Raw genomic sequence first — 21966 nt, forward strand, 5'->3', positions numbered from 1 at the left:
TATTTTTTGGGTCCGGTCATGTGGCCTGAACTCTGGGCCTGGGTGCTGACCCTCAGCTCTTCAGCTCAAGGCTAGCGCTCTACCACTTGAGCCACAGCACCATTTCCGGCTTTTTTCTTTTTTGCTTATGTGGTGCTGAGGAATCAAACCCAGGGCCTCATGCATGCAAGGCAAGCACTTTACCACTGAGCCACCTTCCCACCCCCCAACTCTTTTTTTTTTTTGGTCGGTCATGGGGCTTGAACTCTGGGCCTGGGCACTGTCCCTGCGCTCTTCAGCTCAAGGTGAGTGCTCTACCACTTGAGCCACAGCACCACTTCTGCACTTCTGGTTTTCTAGTGGTTTATTGGAGATAAGAGTCTCACGGATGTTCCTGCCCGGGCTGGCTTTGAACCATGATCCTCAGATCTCAGCCTGCTGAATAGCTAGGATTACAGGCATGAGCCAGTTTGATTAAGCATCTTGAAGAAGAACCACTCCTTAAGACTGTTGGCAAACAGATGGTGCCTTTTCCCTGTATTCACTGTGGTGTCTTTTGCTTTTCCATGCTGAAGCATATTCAGACGATCTTACTACATATCTCACTTCCTCCCTGCCCTGCTCACACCACGAGTGGTAAGTGGTTTGAAGTCTACTACCTGTACTCAGTGGGAACCAGGGACAATCCTTTTTCCTTATCTGCTGCTCACTCAGCTGTTTTCTTTGTAGCTTCCATTGGTCCCTGACTCCCGAGAAGGTTTTATAGAGTCTCTGAAGAGGTAAGGAGCTTCAGTAGTCGCATTTCTGTGTCCAAAGGGTTTTGATAATGCAGAGTTGTGGTTCTTTTGTAGAAGATCTGTTTATCATGCATGTTTTGTTTATAAAATATTGGCTTCAAACTTGGTTCTAAGGTAGAAAATCAACTTGTCATTGTTTTTGTCACTAACAAAGACAAACACGGGCTTCGAATGAAAGCAGGCAGGAATGACCATAATGATACATGGTAATAGAGAATTCAAATTAAAATCAGTCAGAAGGGACAAGGATAATTGCTTCATATTAATGCAGGGAATGATCCATGAAGAGGAAATTGCCGTTGTTAACATATACGCACCAAAAACTGGTGGACCCAGGTCATCAAGAAAACACTTCCAAACTTACATGTCCTGATAAACCCAGCACAACAGCAGTGGCCCTGTCCACAACAGTCTTCTAAATCTAACACCAACAGAAAAACCTTAGAATTAAATGATACCACAGACCAAGCAGTCTTAGTATTTTACCTAGTAGAGGTACAATATATGTTTTTAGTGTTCCCAGAGCTTTCTCCAGAATGGGTCATATCCTAGAACATACAGCTCTAAGCAAATGCTGGGAATAGAGACATGGCCACTATATCCAACTTGAATTGCTGAATATGATCTAGTGATGTTTCAAGTGGCTTTGTACCTATGTCTGTAATTCTACATCTTGGGTACTTTAGCATGGAAGTTTCATAATGATATTAAGTAAATCAGAGCCAGGTGCCAGTGGCTTAAGCCTGAAATACTAGCTATTCAGGAGGCCGAGATCTGAGAATTGTGATTTGAAGCTAGCCTGAACAGAAAAGTCTAGATTTTTTTTCTTCTCTTTTTTTGGTTGTAGGGCGTGAACTCAGGACCTGAGTGCTGTCCCTGAGCTTTTTTGCTCAAGGCTAGTGCTCAACCACTCTGAGCCACAGTACCAATTCCAGGGGTTAATTGGAGATAAGAGTCTCATAGACTTTTCTGCTGGGCTGGCTTCAAATTGCGATCCTTAATGCAATCTCAGCCTCCTGAGTTGCTAGAATTACTGGCATGAGCCACTGGCACCCAGTCGGAGAGACTTAAATCTCCAATTGATGACACAAAAGCTGGAAATGGAAATATGGCTTAATTGGCAAAGCGCCAGTCTTGAGGGAGAAATAAATCCAAATGAGAGTGTGAGCCTCTGAACCCTAGAACTGGTACAGACATACAAAATAGAGTAAATCAAGACACAGTCTCCTATTCTCTGGAATCTTGTCTGATACAGGGACTCTGCATGTAAAGGTTTGGCAGAGTGTTATGGTTGTCAAACCATGTAACTTGGTCACTTGGGTCCTCTTGACTTAGTTCGTGAATGTTATTAGTAGAGTTAGCTTTTCTATTCCTTTTTTAATTGAGTAGGGAGTTCTGAGAAATCTTTACAGCCATCTAAGATCCCCTCTTCCTCTACCTCACAGTGCTGAAGATGAAACTGTGGCCTGTGTGCACTAAGCAAGCAGTCTACCACTTATTCCCAGCCCCCATCTCAGGTTTTAGTCATCGATACTGTATTGTTCAGTCCTTGCTGAAGGGGCACTGACAAGACCCGATGCTGCCTGTGTGTTGCTACATCACTGGTAATAGCCCGAAGTCACAGGCGACTACGGCTTCCACACAGGGGATAGAGACTGTCCTCTCTGTAGTCCACTGGCATAGACAGAACCATTGCACCTGCCCAGATGTAATGGTCTGCAATGTTATAACACTAAGAATGGCCCTGAAAACATACAGAAGGCCTATGTGAAATTTTACCAGAAAACATCCTGACAAGTTAGTGATGTGAGGTTTCTCTAAGTACCCTCTAAGCTGAGATGGGCAAGGTCTAGACAGGTGAATGAGGACACCGTGCTTCAGAGATGAACCATCACAACACAATTTCAGCAGTAGACTCAGCCTGGAAATAGAGATCACATGGACCACCATGCATATTGTGACAACATTCATTTTATGTGTGATAGGCATATTTGTAATGATATGAATTGAATATTTTTTTACTCATTAGTATTATATGACATGAAATAGTACCAATTAAATCCATGTTTTTGTAAACATGCATGAATTATCTTCTAAAACCAGGACAGTACTATACACTGTGTACACTGTTGTATGATTTATTGAAATATCTAATTCTGGTTTATGATTTAGTTTTAGACCTACAAAGCTGAGAATCAGATCCTCATATTTGATTTATATATTGTTTTCTGATACAGAGCAGATAAAATCCCTCCATCTCAGTATGCTGCTTATCGCCAAGCCTGCACTACTGCCAAGGAGCAGCAGCTGCAGAGTGAGCCACTTTCTGTGTCTGTGCTTTCTGTTTCCTTGATGTGTGTGTTTCCCTGTGTTGCTGGGGTTGACAAGTTTGTGCTATAGCATTCAGTCCTTGATAGAGATAGAGTCTCATGACTTGGTGTCCCGGATGATCTTAAACCATGGTTCCCTGATCTCTACAACTCATATGAGAGATTACAGGCATGAGCATGGTGCCTGGCTCCACTATTTTATTATTATTTATTTGTGCGCGCGCATGTGTGTATGTGTGTGTGTGTGTGAATGTGTGTGAATGTGAGCGCGTGCGTGCGTGCGTGTGCGCGCGTGCACACATGGTACTGTTCTAGGCTTGAACCTGGAGACTGGGCACTATCTTTTTGTGCTTAAGGCCAGCATTCTTATTAGTGGAGCCATCTTTTCGGTGATGAATTGGAGATAAGAGCATGGACTTTTCTGCCAAGGTGGTTTTTGAGCCACAGTCCTCAAATTTCAGCCTCCTGAATAGTTAGGCCACTGTTTTAATTTTTAGTAACATATGCAGCATCCATCATCACAGAGAGACCTTATTTGACTCTGAGAACTGTGTCTGGTATCTACTCACAGCCATTTGTGTGTGTGTGCGTGTGTGCATGCACGCGTGTGCTGGTCCTGTGGTTTGAACTTTGGGCCTGAATGCTGTCCCTGAGCTCCTTTTTGCTCAAGGCTAGAGCTCCACCACTTGAGCCAAAGCACCACTTCCATTTTTTTCTGTGATTTGATTGGAGATAATAAGTCTTAACAGACTTTCCTGCTCCAGCTGGCTTTGAACTGGGATCCTCAGATCTCAGCCTCCTGAGTAGCTAGGATTATAACAGATGTGAGCCGCTAGCACCTGGCTTTTTTTTTCTTGTCTTCTTTGCTTAACTGTGTCCATGTTTCTGTTTGCAACAGAGAATCCCACTGAGTTTGTTTCCCAGTTGGCCTAATAGTCAAAATTGTCCATCCTTCACTCAGGTGCAGTTCCAGAAACAAGGGCAGAGCCTAGTTGTGCTGGAGACCCCCTGGGACCACTCAGGGTTGCACTGGAAGAGCTCAGAGCCTCAGTGGCAGACCCCACCCAGTTTGATGGTAAGGATGAGTGTATTTGGCTGTTGGTTAATTAGAGATTGAGTCATGTGGACTTTTTTGCCCAGGCTGGCTTTGAACTTCCGTCCTCCAGGTCTTGGCCTCCTAAGTGGCTAGGATTACAGACATGAGTCACTGGTGCTCATCTAGCTTACAGTTTTTTTTCATTTTTTTTTGGGTCCGGTCGTGGGGTCTGAACTCTGGGCCTCAGCTCTTCAGCTCAAGGCTAGCACTCTACCACTTGAGCCACAGCGCCACTTCCATTTTTTTTCTTTTTTGCTTATGTGGTCCTGAGGAATCGTACCCAGAGCCTCATACATGCAAGGCATGCGCTCTACCACTGAGCCACCTTCCCAGCCCCTAGCTTACAGTTTTAGAGGCTGTACCACAGTATGAGGGAGGGACTGACGGGAAATAGGGTTCTCATGTTAGATAAGGAGCCAGAGCCACCAGGGAGGGCCCTGCCTGCTCTGTAATGACAGCCCTCTATAGAGAACCTCATGAGAAACTCTTATTAGTCCTTTCTGAGGGCAGTCACCTCTTACCGTGAAGCATCACCTTCCACTGCCACCCTGGGTGGAGATGGAGCTTCCAATACCCAAACCCTGGGGCACTCCATATCCAGCAACTAGGGATGATAGATTTTAGTTAAGCCAAGACAGAGCGAGAGGAAACAATCACAAACTTCCAGCACAGCTGCTCCAGCTGGGCATCAGCTACCCAGCCTCTCCTCTCTTCCTCAAGCTGGATGCACAGATGTTGGAGGCTCAACCTTTCGGCTTTCAGGCTCAATGGTGGGAGGAACAGGGGTGTCCATTTGAGTTGGGGTGTTTTTCCCGCCTACGATGCTGCCCAACTTGGCCTTGCACTCCTCGGCTGCTCTCCCATCTCAATCTCCCAAGTGCTAAAATTACAGGTGTGTGTCATCATGCAGGGTCCTATATGTGGTATTAGGAGGACTTTATGAAGAATTCCAGTGCTTAAGCAAAAGATTGACAAACATCAAGTCAGCTCTATTCCTAAAAGCCATGAAGAGATTTCTAGGCTTGAGTGGAGCTGTGGGGCCTACGTGCCTCTGGTGTCTAGGAGGCTGTGTGCTCAGACAGCTGTCACAGCATGGGAAAGTTGGCATGGGGTTTCTGACAGCACATGGACACGTCGGCCCCTTGGCTGATCCAGGGAGAGGATGCATCCATCCTCTGCCAGGACTGCCCAGGACATATGATCAGTGTAGTGAGGCAGCAAGTTGCTTCGTTGGTGGTCACTTGCCAACTGCAATGTAAGTAAACCCTGTTTTTCCCCTCTTGGCTAAAGGTGCCAGTAGCAAAAAGGATCTGTGTAAGTGCCACACAGAGACGCTGGGCTGTTGTTGGCCAGCCCGCCAGTACTCCCCACAGCAGCCTCCACACAGAGGCCAAGTTGCCATGTGGTGGTGCTGATGATCCTGCTGCCAGGCTCCGAAGGCCCCTACACGCTGCCTCCTTCCCACATCTCCCGTCTAACCTCGCTGGTCTCTTTGTAGTTATATCTGCTCAGATGGCTGTGATTTCTGAACGACTGAGTGCTACTTTGGGTCACAGTAAAGATGACAACAGCCTTGAAATATTGAAGATTCAGCTCAGCATCCCTGCTCCAAAACTTGAGAAGCAAGATCAGATGGTGGGTGTGGGCTGTCCGGGATCTGGCTGTAGTATCAGAATCTTCTTAGGTTATGTTCAAAGTGAGGGCAGAACCAGGCACCAGAGGCTTACACTTACAACCTTAGCTGCTTAGCAGCTGGAGAATGGAAGGATTGCAGTGTGAGGCTTGCCTGGGCAGGAGAGTTTACAAGACATTTTCTCAGCTAGTAGCTGCTGTGGTGGCCTGCACCTGTCATCCCAGCTGTGATCAGAAATCTAATTTGGAAGACTTTCCTCACAAAAGTTATTGCAAAAAACAACTAGAGACATGACTCAGCTGTAGAGCTCCTTCTGCCTCATAAGTGCAAGACCCTAGGCCCTGCGTTCAAACCTGGTAAGACAAAAAAGGTAGGCACTGGTGTCTCACACCTGTAATTGTAGCTACTCAGGAGCTGGATAAGAGGATCTTGATTTAAAGCCAGCTCGGGTAGGAAAAGTCCTTGAGATTTTTTTTTTGTCTCCAATTAACCACCAAAAACCTGGAAGTAAAGAAGTGGCTTAAGTGACAGAGTGCCAGCCTTGTGTGCAAAAGCTAAGGGATAGCTTAGGAGTAGCTAAGGGCTACTTCAAGCGCACACGCGCACACACACACACACAAATGTAGTTAGATGGAGGAACCACGCATCAGTGCTGAGGATGTCCAACCCTCCCTAGCCTGTTTGTGCTGTTACCCTATTTCAAAGTAGGTGTGGTATAGGCCATTTCTAGCCCCCAAACCTCAAACATTTCCTCTTTGCCCCTTAACAATCCAGATTTGTTGATTTAGTCTTGGGTTCTTGTTCCTAGTTTGCCTGACAACACTGATCCTGCTAGAGTCCCAGCTTTGCTGGGCCATCTTGGTTCCAACTAGTTTTGTGATTGCCTATCTCTCAGTCCTGTTTGAATTGCCTCCTTTGTCACTGATACATGAGGCACCAAGCCTCATGTGATGCTGTCTTCTGCCAGGTTGTAGATCTCCTGCTCACAGCTTTCTGTCAGAACCTAATGGCAGCCTCCAGCTTTGCCCTTCCAGAGAGGTGAGGGTTCAAGAGTTTCACTGGGTACTAAAACTATGGGCTAGGCAGGTGTGAGCTTGGTTGCTGGGATCAGATGGCTGGGCTGAGCTTTGTCAAATGGGGATTCCTTGGAAAACTAGCTGTCTTTGTTATAAAAAGGCCACTGTTTGGGGGAGAATCTGGCCCTCTGTAGGCCATGCATGGCTCAGTCATTGAAGGGATGTGCAGGACCATTAACAAAAGCGACTCAGTTTCTGTGTCTCTGTAGGCAGGGTACCTGGGCTGCCCTCTTTGTGAGGACCCTGTGTGGACCCAGGCTGCTGCCTGTAGTACTCATTCGTCTTGTCCAGCTGCTTGCTCACCAGGTAGCTCCTGCCCCTCAGTACACACCCAGGCCCCTGCCAGAGGCTGGCTAGTCCTTGGTGTCTGGATCCTTTGGGCTAGAGAGCTGCCTTGTTTCAGTGCCCGAAGCTGAGTGCCCAACACGTGCTGGGGTTGGCCGCCTTGATTGTCCACCTGGGTGAGGCCAAGCTCACACTGCCAAAGGTGGATCCAGGTCCTCCTGCTCCCCGCAGCGGCCTCCCCATCCCCGAGTTCCTGGACAGCCTTCTGACCTGCCGCACCAGGGAGTCCTCACTCTTCTGTCTCAGGTGAGCCCTCTTCCTCATTCCTGTTACTGCCGCTTCTCTTGAAAACAGTAACAAGTACTTACCAGATGACGTTAGAGAAGACCAGCAAAAGAAAAGAAAAGGCTGGGAATGTGGCTTAGTGGTAGAGTGCTTACTCGGCATGAATGAAGCCCTGGGTTCGATTCCTCAGTACCACATTCACAGAAAAAGCTGGAAGTGAGCTGTGGCTCAAGTGGTAGAGTGCTATCCTTGAGAGAGAAACACAGGGATAGAGCCCAGGCCCTGAGTTCAAGCCCCAGGAGTGGGGGGGAAAAAAAAAAGACTTGGGGACAACTCACTGATTAGATATGTATTTAGCAATCCCCAGCACCAAAAAAGAAAATACAAGATACAAATGTACAGAAAATTGGCCACCCAGAGACTACCATTTCTTAACATTCAGGGTTTGATTGTTTCTTTATAAAGATGGAGTTATACCATCTTAAGTCAGCTGCTGGAGCTGATGCTCACTGTAGTTAGCATGAGGTTGAAGATGTCTCCTCATGTTGTTGTACCATTCATGGTGGTCATGGCCAGAGCTGCCTTGGTGTCTTGAGCTTGTCTGACAGTTCCCTCCAGTTCCGAGGTTAGGTTTTTGGATTCCTTGTGGCCTTTCTCTTGAGGCCTGTACAAAGAGGAACTGGCCTTTAGGGATTTGAAATGCATGGTTCTTCCCATTGGAGCCAGCACTCCCTTTGTAGGCATTCAGAGAGCACTGCTGCCTGCCAAGCCTGCGCCAGGAGCCCTTCCTTCTCGTAGGAAACTCAGTAGTGAGTGGAGGAGTGCCAGCTGGGGCCAGTGCTTGAACACTTTGGGAGGGCCTCTGGAGTGTCAGGTACTAAGGTGGGGGAAGCCCGGCACTAGCAAAGGGCTGAGATGTGTCACACTTGGGGTCTTGTGTATGCTGTGTGGCTGCCGCAGTGAGATGGGCTAGAACAGAGGCCAGGAGACGAATGGAGCTTTTGGTGGCTGGGACCAGGACTGTAGCATGGAGGTTCTGGGGTAACTGCCTTCCTGGCAGCTAAGGAAGGGTGACTAGAAGGGTTTTTTAGGAGCACCTTTGTGATTGTCTGATAGGCCCTGTGGGAACAAAGTGGGCAACTGGAGTTGGGATGGGGTCTGGACTGAGTTCCCAGAATGGGGCTCATCAATTTGAGAACTGAGAAAGGCCTAAGAAATGTGAGAAGTGGGAAAGAGAGTAGAGCCTGTTCTCATCACCAGACAGGAGCCCCAGGGAGGCAGCTTTGGTCATGTGAATTTCCTGTCGTGTAAAAGTCCGACCTAGGTGAGCCTGGCTTTGAGCCACTAGTGCTAAGCGCCTCATGACTTATCCCTCTGTCATTGTAGGACACAGGAGCAAGGGAGGGAGAATGCGCAGTTTAGTTGAGAGGCAAGTGTTCTCACTCACATGGAAGTACCTGCGTTGCCAGTCAGTGGGGAGGGCAGAATACTGAACTTGTTGCTGACAGTGCTGCTTATATAGGAAGAAAGGAAGGAAGGAAGGAAGGAAGGCTGAAATCAATGCTTTTCTATCTTTATAAGTAGCATGGAATACTCCAAAGGTGGTGCAACCTGGCTTCTTGTTGGGCAAGGCTGTTTCAAGATCGGTTGCCCCGCGAAGATCATCTCTGCTACAATTTCTTTTCTTTTCTTTTCTTTTTTTGCCAGTCCTGGGGCCTGAACTATGGGCCTGGGCGCTGTCCTTCAGCTCTTCAGTTCAAGGCTAGTGCTCTACCACTTGAGCAACAGCGCCACTTCTGGCTTTTTCTGCTTATGTGGTGCTGAGGAATCAAACCCAGGGCCTCATGCATGCAAGGCAAGCACTCTACCACTGAGCCGCCTTCCCAGCCCTAAGGATTGTTTTTCATACAAGCATTGTCAGTTAGTCCTTCACACAATCATCTGGACTTACCCTCTCTTGTTTCCTGGTCCTTGGGATCAACCTCTGTTCTTGTTCATCTTCTCTTTCTGCACACATTATCCTCACTGGTTGTATTTCCTGCCAGGTACATATGTGGCTGGTGCTACACTCAAGAGTTACCCTGTGTATATACACTGTCATCTTTAACCCATCAAGTATACTTGCTGTTTAGCTCTGCAGACCCCTTTCCACAAAAGAATGTGTCTGCATACTTGGGGGCTCTGCCCTAGTCTCGCACCCATCTCCTGACTGAGTCTACCTATGTTTCAGGCAGTATGCAGATGTTTACATGCTGTCAAATGTCTGCCTTCATTTGGACAGCAGCTTTGGGAAGTAATGGCTCTGGTTCAGAAGATGCTAGACCTGAAGCTGCAGTTGTGAGAGGGTATTCTGAACCAAATTAGCAGAATGCACTAAATTCACTTCTGTGCAATTCACTCTTAGGTGTCATTTACCCTTACTTGTGTGGGTCACATCATATATATATTTTTTGGGAGGGTCTGGTCATGGGACCTGAACTCTGGTCCTGGGAGTTGTCCCTCAGCTCTTCAGCTCAAGGCTAGTGCTCTACTACTTGAGCCACAGCACCACTTCTGGCTTTTTTCTTTTTTGCTTATGTGGTGCTGAGGAATCGAACCCAGGGCCTCATGCATGCAAGGCAAGCGCTCTACCACTGAGCCACCTTCCTAGCCCCACAACAAATATTACAATTCTCCTTTCTACTTGCAGATTCTGCACAGCAGCAATTTCGTATTCTTTGTGCAAGTTCTCTTCTCAGCCCTGTGATGCCTTGTACAGCTGTTTATCTCCTGGCCTGATCAAAAAAGTAGGTTTGCCAGGTGCCTGTTTTTCTCCTCTCTTGAGCTCTTGGGTTTTTGTGGCTTTCTTGCTAAAGGCAAAGATCTTTTCAACAAAAGACACAGTGTGTTGTGTGTCAGTCTGTCTCTTGGGTGGCCCACCTGATTGGAGAGTTTAATGTTTTGTATGCTAAACATTAGGGTACAAAGTGATACAAGTATCAACTTCTCCTTTAAACAGACTGATTTTTTTTAATAATACAAGCAAATTAAAATGTAAATATTGGTAAAAATCAATACTTTAAAGATACACTGAAGGGCTGGGAAGATGGCTCAATGGTGGAGTGCTTGTCTTGCATGCATGAGGCCCTGGGTTCAATTCCTTAGCACCACATAAACAGAAAAAGCCAGAAGTGGCACTGTGACTCAAGTAGTAGAGCGCTAGCCTTGAGCTGAAGAGCTGAGGGACAGCGCCCTGGCCCAGAGTTCAGGCCCCATGACCGACCAAAAAAAAAAAAAACACTGAAAAGCAGGGTACAGATTTTCCAGGACCTCATACTAGTGCTCTAATACATAAGTCATGTCCCCAGTCTATCCCTGCCCCACATACTTGTCCTTTCCTTTTTCTTACTATGGCCTTGAACTTGGGATCCGTATCAGTCAGGAGTAGCTAAGATTAGAGGTGGCCATTGCACTCTTTTTTCCCCTTTTTCTTTGGGGGGGTCCTGGGGCTTGAACTCAGGGCTTGGGCACTGCTCTTGAACTTTGTGCTCAAGGCTGGTGCTCTGCCACTTGAGCCACAGTTCCACTTCCAACTTTTTGGTGGTTAATTGGAGATAAGAATCTCAGAGACTTTCCTGCCCAATCTGGCTTTGAACTGTGGTTTTCATATCTCAGCCTTCTGAATAGTTAGGATTACAGGTGTGAGCCACTGGTGCTTGGCTTTTTAGTTTTTTGAAGAGGCTGGAGTTGAATCTAGGGAGTCACTCTTGCAGTGCAAGCTGTGTACCATTGAACCATAATACCAACTTCCTCTCTACAGAATTTTATTCTTGTATATGAAACACTGTTTGTTTTTTTGCTTTGTTTTTGGTTTTTTTATGTGGAGCAGTATTAGTGTTTGAACTCAGATCTTTGCACTTGATAGGCAACTACTTCACCACTTGACCTAAACCTTTAGCTTTTTTTTTTTTGGGTCCAGTCGTGGGGCCTGAACTCTGGGCCTGGGCGCTGTCCCTCAGCTCTTCAGCTCAAGGCTAGTGCTCTACCACTTGAGCCACAGCGCCACTTCTGGCTTTTTATTCTTTCTGCTTATGTGGTGCTGAGGAATGGAACCCAGGGCCTCAGGCATGCAAGGCAAGCGCTCTATCACTGAGCCACCTTCCCAGCCCCCCTTTAGCTTTTTTTTGCTTTAGTTTATTTTTCAGGTAGGGTCTACCACTTTTGCCTTTGTGGCTGAGATTACAAGTGTGATTTCTTTTTTCTTTTTTCTTTTTTTTCCTTTTTATTTTGTCAGTCATGGGGCTTGAACTCTGGGCCTAGTCACTGTCCCCGAGCTTCTTTTGTTCAAGGCTAGTGCTCTACCACTTGAGCCACAGCGCCACTTCTAGCTTTTTCTGTTTATGTGATACTGAGGAATTGAGTCCAGGGATTCATGTATGCTAGGTAAGCTTCTCTTTTAAAAAAATCCAGACTATTGGAGTCTGCCCAGATAAAGATTCTGATTCAAAAGTACCTGGGGGCTCCAAGCTTTACCTATGCTTTGAGGAACCAGAGGCTTAAAGAAAGTCCATGTGAGCCAAGCGCTGGTTGGCTCATGCCTGTAATCCTAGCTACTCAGGAGATTGAGATCGGAGGGTTCAAAGTCAGCCCAGGTAGGAAAGTCTGTGAGACTCTTACCTCCAATGAATCACCAGAAAACCAGAAGTGGTGCTGTAGCTCAAAGTGGTAGAGTACTAGCCTGGAGCAAAAGAGCTCAAGGACAGTGCCCAGGCCCTGAATTTAGGCCCCACAACCAACAATAAAAGAAAAAATCCAGGTAAAGACAGGAGACTCAGCATGCTGCCCACAGCCTCACCAGGCAGAAACAAGGACTCAATAGCCGAGGGATTGTGTAACAGGAACAGTCCTGCCTGTCTCCCTTGTAGGCCAGTAATGTTTTCAGTTTAAAGTGCGGGATGACAGGTATAAGTCAGTTGGCTGATGCATCAGTGAGAACACCTGCACTGCATTAGTGAGAGCACTCACTGTGTGAGAACACCTGCACTGCATTAGAGTACTCACACTGTGTGAGAACACCTGCACTGCATTAGTAAGAGTACTCACACTGAGAACACCTGCACTGCATTAGTGAGAGCACTCGCTGAGAACACCTGCACTGCATTAGCGAGAGCACTCACACTGAGAACACCTGCACTGCATTAGTGAGAGCACTCACACTGTGAGAACACCTGCACTGCATTAGTGAGCACTCACACTGTGAGAACACCTGCACTGCATTAGCGAGAGCACTCACACTGTGTGTGAGAACACCTGCACTGCATTAGTGAGAGCACTCACACTGTGTGAGAACATCTGCACTGCATTAGTGAGAGTACTCACTGTGTGAGAACACCTGCACGGCATTAGAGTACTCACACTGTGTGAGAACACCTGCACTGCATTAGTGAGAGCACTCACTGAGAACACCTGCACTGCATTAGCGAGAGCACTCACACTGAGAACATCTGCACTGCATTAGTGAGAGCACTCACTGTGTGAGAACAGCTGCACTGCATTAGTGAGAGCACTCACACTGTGTGAGAACATCTGCACTGCATTAGTGAGAGTACTCACTGTGTGAGAACAGCTGCACTGCATTAGTGAGAGTACTCACTGTGTGAGAACACCTGCACTGCATTAGTGAGAGCACTCACACTGAGAACACCTGCACTGCATTAGCGAGAGCACTCACACTGAGAACACCTGTACTGCATTAGCGAGAGCACTCACACTGTGAGAACACCTGCACTGCATTAGCGAGAGCACTCACACTGTGAGAACACCTGCACTGCATTAGCGAGAGCACTCACACTGTGTGAGAACGCCTGCACTGCATTAGAGTACTCACACTGTGAACACCTGCACTGCATTAGTGAGAGCACTCACACTGAGAACACCTGCACTGCATTAGTGAGAGCACTCACACTGTGTGAGAACATCTGCACTGCATTAGTGAGAGCACTCACTGTGAGAACACCTGCACTGCATTAGTGAGAGTACTCACTGTGTGAGAACACCTGCACTGCATTAGTGAGAGCACTCACACTGTGTGAGAACATTTGCACTGCATTAGTCAGAGCACTCACACTGAGAACACCTGCACTGCATTAGCGAGAGCACTCACACTGAGAACACCTGCACTGCATTAGTGAGAGCACTCACACTGTGTGAGAACATCTGCACTGCATTAGTGAGAGCACTCACTGTGTGAGAACACCAGCACTGCATTAGTGAGAGTACTCACTGTGTGAGAACACCTGCACTGCATTAGTGAGAGCACTCACACTGTGTGAGAACATTTGCACTGCATTAGTGAGAGCACTCACACTGAGAACACCTGCACTGCATAAGTGAGAGTACTCACACTGTGAGAACACCTGCACTGCATTAGTGAGAGCACTCACACTGTGTGAGAACATCTGCACTGCATTAGTGAGAGTACTCACTGTGTGAGAACAGCGGCACTGCATTAGTGAGAGTACTCACTGTGAGAACACCTGCACTGCATTAGTGAGAGCACTCACACTGAGAACACCTGCACTGTATTAGCGAGAGCACTCACACTGAGAACACCTGCACTGCATTAGTGAGAGTACTCACACTGTGTGAGAACACCTGCACTGCATTAGCGAGAGCACTCACACTGTGAGAACACCTGCACTGCATTAGTGAGAGCACTCACACTGTGTGAGAACACCTGCACTGCATTAGCGAGAGCACTCACACTGTGAGAACACCTGCACTGCATTAGTGAGAGCACTCACTGTGTGAGAACACCTGCACTGCATTAGTGAGAGCACTCTGAGAACACCTGCACTGCATTAGTGAGAGCACTCACACTGTGTGAGAACATCTGCACTGCATTAGTGAGCACTCACTGTGTGAGAACACCTGCACTGCATTAGTGAGAGCACTCACACTGTGTGAGAACATCTGCACTGCATTAGTGAGAGCACTCACTGTGTGAGAACACCTGCACTGCATTAGTGAGAGCACTCACACTGAGAACACCTGCACTGCATTAGTGAGAGCACTCACACTGAGAACACCTGCACTGCATTAGTGAGAGCACTCACACTGTGTGAGAACATCTGCACTGCATTAGTGAGAGTACTCACTGTGTGAGAACAGCTGCACTGCATTAGTGAGAGTACTCACTGTGTGAGAACACCTGCACTGCATTAGTGAGAGCACTCACACTGAGAACACCTGCACTGCATTAGCGAGAGCACTCACACTGAGAACACCTGTACTGCATTAGTGCGAGCACTCACTGTGTGAGAACACCTGCACTGCATTAGCGAGAGCACTCACACTGTGTGAGAACACCTGCACTGCATTAGAGTACTCACACTGTGTGAACACCTGCACTGCATTAGTGAGAGCACTCACACTGAGAACACCTGCACTGCATTAGTGAGAGCACTCACACTGTGTGAGAACATCTGCACTGCATTAGTGAGAGCACTCACACTGAGAACACCTGCACTGCATTAGTGAGAGCACTCACACTGTGTGAGAACATCTGCACTGCATTAGTGAGAGTACTCACACTGTGTGAGAACACCTGCACTGCATTAGTGAGAGCACTCACTGAGAACACCTGCACTGCATTAGTGAGAGCACTCACACTGTGTGAGAACATCTGCACTGCATTAGTGAGAGTACTCACACTGTGTGAGAACACCTGCACTGCATTAGTGAGAGCACTCACACTGTGAGAACATCTGCACTGCATTAGTGAGAGTACTCACTGTGAGAACAGCTGCACTGCATTAGTGAGAGTACTCACTGTGTCAGAACACCTGCACTGCATTAGTGAGAGCACTCACACTGAGAACACCTGCACTGCATTAGTGAGCGCACTCACACTGAGAACACCTGCACTGCATTAGCGAGAGCACTCACACTGTGTGTGAGAACACCTGCACTGCATTAGTGAGCGCACTCACACTGTGTGAGAACACCTGCACTGCATTAGCGAGAGCACTCACACTGTGAGAACACCTGCACTGCATTAGAGTACTCACACTGTGTGAGAAAGCCTGCATTGCATTAGAGTACTCCCACTGTGTGAACACCTGCACTGCATTAGTGAGAGCACTCACACTGAGAACACCTGCACTGCATTAGTGAGAGCACTCACACTGTGTGAGAACATCTGCACTGCATTAGTGAGAGCACTCACTGTGTGAGAACACCTGCACTGCATTAGTGAGAGCACTCACACTGAGAACACCTGCACTGCATTAGTGAGAGCACTCACACTGTGAGAACACCTGCACTGCATTAGTGAGCACTCACACTGTGTGAGAACACCTACACTGCATTAGCGAGAGCACTCACACTGTGTGAGAACACCTGCACTGCATTAGTGAGAGCACTCTCACTGTGTGAACACCTGCACTGCATTAGTGAGAGCACTCACACTGAGAACACCTGCACTGCATTAGTGAGAGCACTCACACTGTGTGAGAACATCTGCACTGCATTAGTGAGAGTACTCACTGTGTGAGAACACCTGCACTGCATTAGTGAGAGTACTCACTGTGTGAGAACACCTGCACTGCATTAGTGAGAGCACTCACACTGAGAACACCTGCACTGCATTAGCGAGAGCACTCACACTGAGAACACCTGTACTGCATTAGCGAGAGCACTCACACTGTGAGAACACCTGCACTGCATTAGTGAGCACTCACACTGTGAGAACACCTGCACTGCATTAGCGAGAGCACTCACACTGTGTGAGAACACCTGCACTGCATTAGCGAGAGCACTCACACTGTGTGAGATCACCTGCACTGCATTAGCGAGAGCACTCACACTGTGTGAGAACACCTGCACTGCATTAGCGAGAGCACTCACACTGTGTGAGAACACCTGCACTGCATTAGAGTACTCACACTGTGTGAACACCTGCACTGCATTAGTGAGAGCACTCACTGAGAACACCTGCACTGCATTAGTGAGAGCACTCACACTGTGTGAGAACATCCGCACTGCATTAGTGAGAGTACTCACACTGTGTGAGAACACCTGCACTGCATTAGTGAGAGCACTCACACTGAGAACACCTGCACTGCATTAGTGAGAGCACTCACACTGTGTGAGAACATCTGCACTGCATTAGTGAGAGTACTCACACTGTGTGAGAACACCTGCACTGCATTAGTGAGAGTACTCACTGTGTGAGAACACCTGCACTGCATTAGAGTACTCACACTGTGAGAACACCACTGCATTAGTGAGAGCACTCACACTGTGAGAACACCTGCACTGCATTAGCGAGAGCACTCACACTGTGAGAACATCTGCACTGCATTAGAGTACTCACACTGTGTGAGAAAGCCTGCATTGCATTAGAGTACTCCCACTGTGTGAACACCTGCACTGCATTAGTGAGAGCACTCACACTGAGAACACCTGCACTGCATTAGTGAGAGCACTCACACTGTGTGAGAACATCTGCACTGCATTAGTGAGAGCACTCACTGTGTGAGAACACCTGCACTGCATTAGCGAGAGCACTCACACTGTGAGAACACCTGCACTGCATTAGAGTACTCACACTGTGTGAGAAAGCCTGCATTGCATTAGAGTACTCCCACTGTGTGAACACCTGCACTGCATTAGTGAGAGCACTCACACTGAGAACACCTGCACTGCATTAGTGAGAGCACTCACACTGTGTGAGAACATCTGCACTGCATTAGTGAGAGCACTCACTGTGTGAGAACACCTGCACTGCATTAGTGAGAGTACTCACACTATGTGAGAACACCTGCACTGCATTAGTGAGAGCACTCACACTGTGTGAGAACACCTGCACTGCATTAGTGAGAGTACTCACTGTGTGAGAACAGCTGCACTGCATTAGTGAGAGTACTCACTGTGTGAGAACACCTGCACTGCATTAGAGTACTCACACTGTGAGAACACCACTGCATTAGTGAGAGCACTCACACTGTGAGAACACCTGCACTGCATTAGCGAGCACTCACTGTGAGAACACCTGGACTGCATTAGAGTACTCACACTGTGTGAGAACGCCTGCACTGCATTAGAGTACTCACACTGTGAGAACACCTGCACTGCATTAGTGAGAGCACTCACACTGAGAACACCTGCACTGCATTAGTGATAGCACTCACACTGTGTGAGAACACCTGCACTGCATTAGCGAGAGCACTCACACTGTGTGAGAACACCTGCACTGCATTAGAGTACTCACACTGTGAGAACACCACTGCATTAGTGAGAGCACTCACACTGTGAAAACACCTGCACTGCATTAGCGAGCACTCACTGTGAGAACACCTGTACTGCATTAGTGAGAGCACTCACACTGTGTGAGAACACCTGCACTGCATTAGCGAGAGCACTCACACTGTGTGAGAACACCTGCACTGCATTAGAGTACTCACACTGTGTGAGAACACCTGCACTGCATTAGCGAGAGCACTCTCACTGTGTGAGAACACCTGCACTGCATTAGTGAGAGCACTCACACTGAGAACACCTGCACTGCATTAGCGAGAACACTCACACTGAGAACACCTGCACTGCATTAGTGAGAGCACTCACACTGTGTGAGAACATCTGCACTGCATTAGTGAGAGCACTCACTGTGTGAGAACACCTGCACTGCATTAGTGAGAGTACTCACACTATGTGAGAACACCTGCACTGCATTAGTGAGCACTCACACTGTGAGAACACCTGCACTGCATTAGCGAGAGCACTCACACTGTGTGAGAACACCTGCACTGCATTAGAGTACTCACACTGAGAACGCCTGCACTGCATTAGAGTACTCACACTGTGAGAACACCTGCACTGCATTAGTGAGAGCACTCACACTGAGAACACCTGCACTGCATTAGTGAGAGCACTCACACTGTGTGAGAACATCTGCACTGCATTAGTGAGAGCACTCACTGTGTGAGAACACCTGCACTGCATTAGTGAGAGCACTCACACTGTGTGAGAACACCTGCACTGCATTAGCGAGAGCACTCACACTGTGTGAGAACACCTGCACTGCATTAGAGTACTCACACTGTGAGAACACCACTGCATTAGTGAGAGCACTCACACTGTGAAAACACCTGCACTGCATTAGCGAGCACTCACTGTGAGAACACCTGCACTGCATTAGTGAGAGCACTCACACTGTGTGAGAACACCTGCACTGCATTAGCGAGAGCACTCACACTGTGTGAGAACACCTGCACTGCATTAGAGTACTCACACTGTGTGAGAACACCTGCACTGCATTAGCGAGAGCACTCTCACTGTGTGAGAACACCTGCACTGCATTAGTGAGAGCACTCACACTGAGAACACCTGCACTGCATTAGCGAGAACACTCACACTGAGAACACCTGCACTGCATTAGTGAGAGCACTCACACTGTGTGAGAACATCTGCACTGCATTAGTGAGAGCACTCACTGTGTGAGAACACCTGCACTGCATTAGTGAGAGTACTCACACTATGTGAGAACACCTGCACTGCATTAGTGAGCACTCACACTGTGAGAACACCTGCACTGCATTAGCGAGAGCACTCACACTGTGTGAGAACACCTGCACTGCATTAGAGTACTCACACTGAGAACGCCTGCACTGCATTAGAGTACTCACACTGTGTGAACACCTGCACTGCATTAGTGAGAGTACTCACACTGAGAACACCTGCACTGCATTAGTGAGAGCACTCACACTGTGTGAGAACATCTGCACTGCATTAGTGAGAGCACTCACTGTGTGAGAACACCTGCACTGCATTAGTGAGAGTACTCACACTATGTGATAACACCTGCACTGCATTAGTGAGAGCACTCACACTGTGTGAACACCTGCACTGCATTAGTGAGAGCACTCACACTGAGAACACCTGCACTGCATTAGTGAGAGCACTCACACTGAGAACACCTGCACTGCATTAGTGAGAGCACTCACACTGAGAACACCTGCACTGCATTAGTGAGAGCACTCACACTGTGTGAGAACATCTGCACTGCATTAGTGAGAGTACTCACTGTGTGAGAACATCTGCACTGCATTAGTGAGAGTACTCACTGTGTGAGAACAGCTGCACTGCATTAGTGAGAGTACTCACTGTGTGAGAACACCTGCACTGCATTAGTGAGAGCACTCACACTGAGAACATCTGCACTGCATTAGCGAGAGCACTCACACTGAGAACACCTGTACTGCATTAGCGAGAGCACTCACACTGTGAGAACACCTGCACTGCATTAGTGAGCACTCACACTGTGAGAACACCTGCACTGCATTAGAGTACTCACACTGTGTGAGAACGCCTGCACTGCATTAGAGTACTCACACTGTGTGAACACCTGCACTGCATTAGTGAGAGCACTCACACTGAGAACACCTGCACTGCATTAGTGAGAGCACTCACACTGTGTGAGAACATTTGCACTGCATTAGTGAGAGCACTCACACTGAGAACACCTGCACTGCATTAGTGAGAGTACTCACACTGTGAGAACAGCTGCACTGCATTAGTGAGAGCACTCACACTGTGAGAACATCTGCACTTCATTAGTGGGAGTACTCACTGTGTGAGAACAGCTGCACTGCATTAGTGAGAGTACTCACTGTGTGAGAACACCTGCACTGCATTAGTGAGAGCACTCACACTGTGTGAGAACATCTGCACTGCATTAGTGAGAGCACTCACTGTGTGAGAACACCTGTACTGCATTAGTGAGAGTACTCACACTATGTGAGAACACCTGCACTGCATTAGTGAGAGCACTCACACTGTGTGAGAACATCTGCACTGCATTAGTGAGAGTACTCACTGTGTGAGAACAGCTGCACTGCATTAGTGAGAGTACTCACTGTGTGAGAACACCTGCACTGCATTAGAGTACTCACACTGTGAGAACACCACTGCATTAGTGAGAGCACTCACACTGTGAGAACACCTGCACTGCATTAGCGAGAGCACTCACACTGAGAACACCTGGACTGCATTAGAGTACTCACACTGTGTGAGAACGCCTGCACTGCATTAGAGTACTCACACTGTGTGAGAACACCTGCACTGCATTAGTGAGAGCACTCACACTGAGAACACCTGCACTGCATTAGTGAGAGCACTCACACTGTTTGAGAACATCTGCACTGCATTAGTGAGAGCACTCACTGTGTGAGAACACCTGCACTGCATTAGTGAGAGCACTCACACTGTGTGAGAACACCTGCACTGCATTAGCGAGAGCACTCACACTGTGTGAGAACACCTGCACTGCATTAGAGTACTCACACTGTGTGAGAACACCTGCACTGCATTAGCGAGAGCACTCACACTGTGTGAGAACACCTGCACTGTATTAGTGAGAGCACTCACACTGAGAACACCTGCACTGCATTAGTGAGAGCACTCACACTGAGAACACCTGCACTGCATTAGTGAGAGCACTCACACTGAGAACACCTGCACTGCATTAGTGAGAGCACTCACACTGAGAACACCTGCACTGCATTAGTGAGAGCACTCACACTGAGAACACCTGCACTGCATTAGTGAGAGCACTCACACTGTGTGAGAACACCTGCACTGCATTAGCAAGAGTGCAGCACTGCTTTTGTTAGCGGCAACACCCGGACTGGCCACAGCCAAGGATCAAGCCTCTCACTGCCACAAAGCAAACCTGTGCCCTCCCTGGAATACCACGTAGGCCCTCTGCCTGTCATTGTAGCCCTGGCGTTGGGTGAGGTCCTGTGGTAGGGTGCACATAGTGGGCTGTTGAGTAAGCACTCTCTTACTGTAACATGTTGCTGCTTCAGTTTCAGTTCATTGTCTTCAGATTGTTCCCAGAGGCCCGCACTCCTCATCCTTCGCAAGACACAGCTGGCCTTCCCTGGAAACCCCTGTTCCTTCCCTCTGCAGACTGGCAGAGTGCTGCGCTCTCTCTGTGGAAGTGGAGCAGCTTCCAAGAGCTGCTGAAGGAGAAGGAGTTTCATGTAGGTCCTCTCTCCCATGTGTCCTGGTCCTTGGCTTGTAGGGAAGGAGGGAGAGTGTGAGGCTGTGTGTATGTTTCTTTGTCTCTCCCAGGTGTGGGGTTTGGAAGTGTGAGGCACTGCATCTCGTGTGTGTTTGTGTGTGTGTGTAGTATGTGTGAGACACATACACTTGGTCTGGCTGAAAGCTCTCACTGAGACTGTACAGCTGTAGTAAATACTGTGTTTTGCCTAGGTTCTTCCAACAGTTACTTTCTGCAAAAATCTTTTTTTTTGTCAGTTGTGGGGCCTGAACTCTGGGCCTAGGTGCTGTCCCTCAGCTCTTCAGTAAAAGGCTAGCGCTTTACTACTTGAGCACAGCGCCACTCTGGCTTTTTCTGCTTATGTGGTGCTGAGGAATTGAACCCAGGCCCTCATGCATGCAAGGCAAGCACTACCACTGAGCCACCTTCCCAGCCCTGTAT

The 21966-nt window shown here is 48.0% G+C and overlaps 1 protein-coding gene across 1 annotated transcript in view; it reads left to right on the forward strand.

Moving 5' to 3' along the window:
• Fanca (FA complementation group A) overlaps positions 1 to 21966 on the forward strand; it is a 64166-nt gene that overhangs the window by 24168 nt on the left and 18032 nt on the right. Inside the window, exons 19-28 of the mRNA XM_042702212.1 lie at positions 555 to 615; positions 709 to 758; positions 3014 to 3090; positions 4068 to 4181; positions 5701 to 5837; positions 6803 to 6873; positions 7121 to 7217; positions 7315 to 7502; positions 10171 to 10267; positions 21329 to 21505. Coding sequence (XP_042558146.1) covers positions 555 to 615; positions 709 to 758; positions 3014 to 3090; positions 4068 to 4181; positions 5701 to 5837; positions 6803 to 6873; positions 7121 to 7217; positions 7315 to 7502; positions 10171 to 10267; positions 21329 to 21505 — 1069 coding nt within the window. The remainder of the gene's footprint in view (positions 1 to 554; positions 616 to 708; positions 759 to 3013; positions 3091 to 4067; positions 4182 to 5700; positions 5838 to 6802; positions 6874 to 7120; positions 7218 to 7314; positions 7503 to 10170; positions 10268 to 21328; positions 21506 to 21966) is intronic.

The sequence above is a fragment of the Dipodomys spectabilis genome, unplaced genomic scaffold (genome assembly GCF_019054845.1).
Source record: "Dipodomys spectabilis isolate Male_0828 unplaced genomic scaffold, ASM1905484v1 ptg000318l, whole genome shotgun sequence".
In the NCBI taxonomy this organism is placed as follows: Eukaryota; Metazoa; Chordata; class Mammalia; order Rodentia; family Heteromyidae; genus Dipodomys; species Dipodomys spectabilis.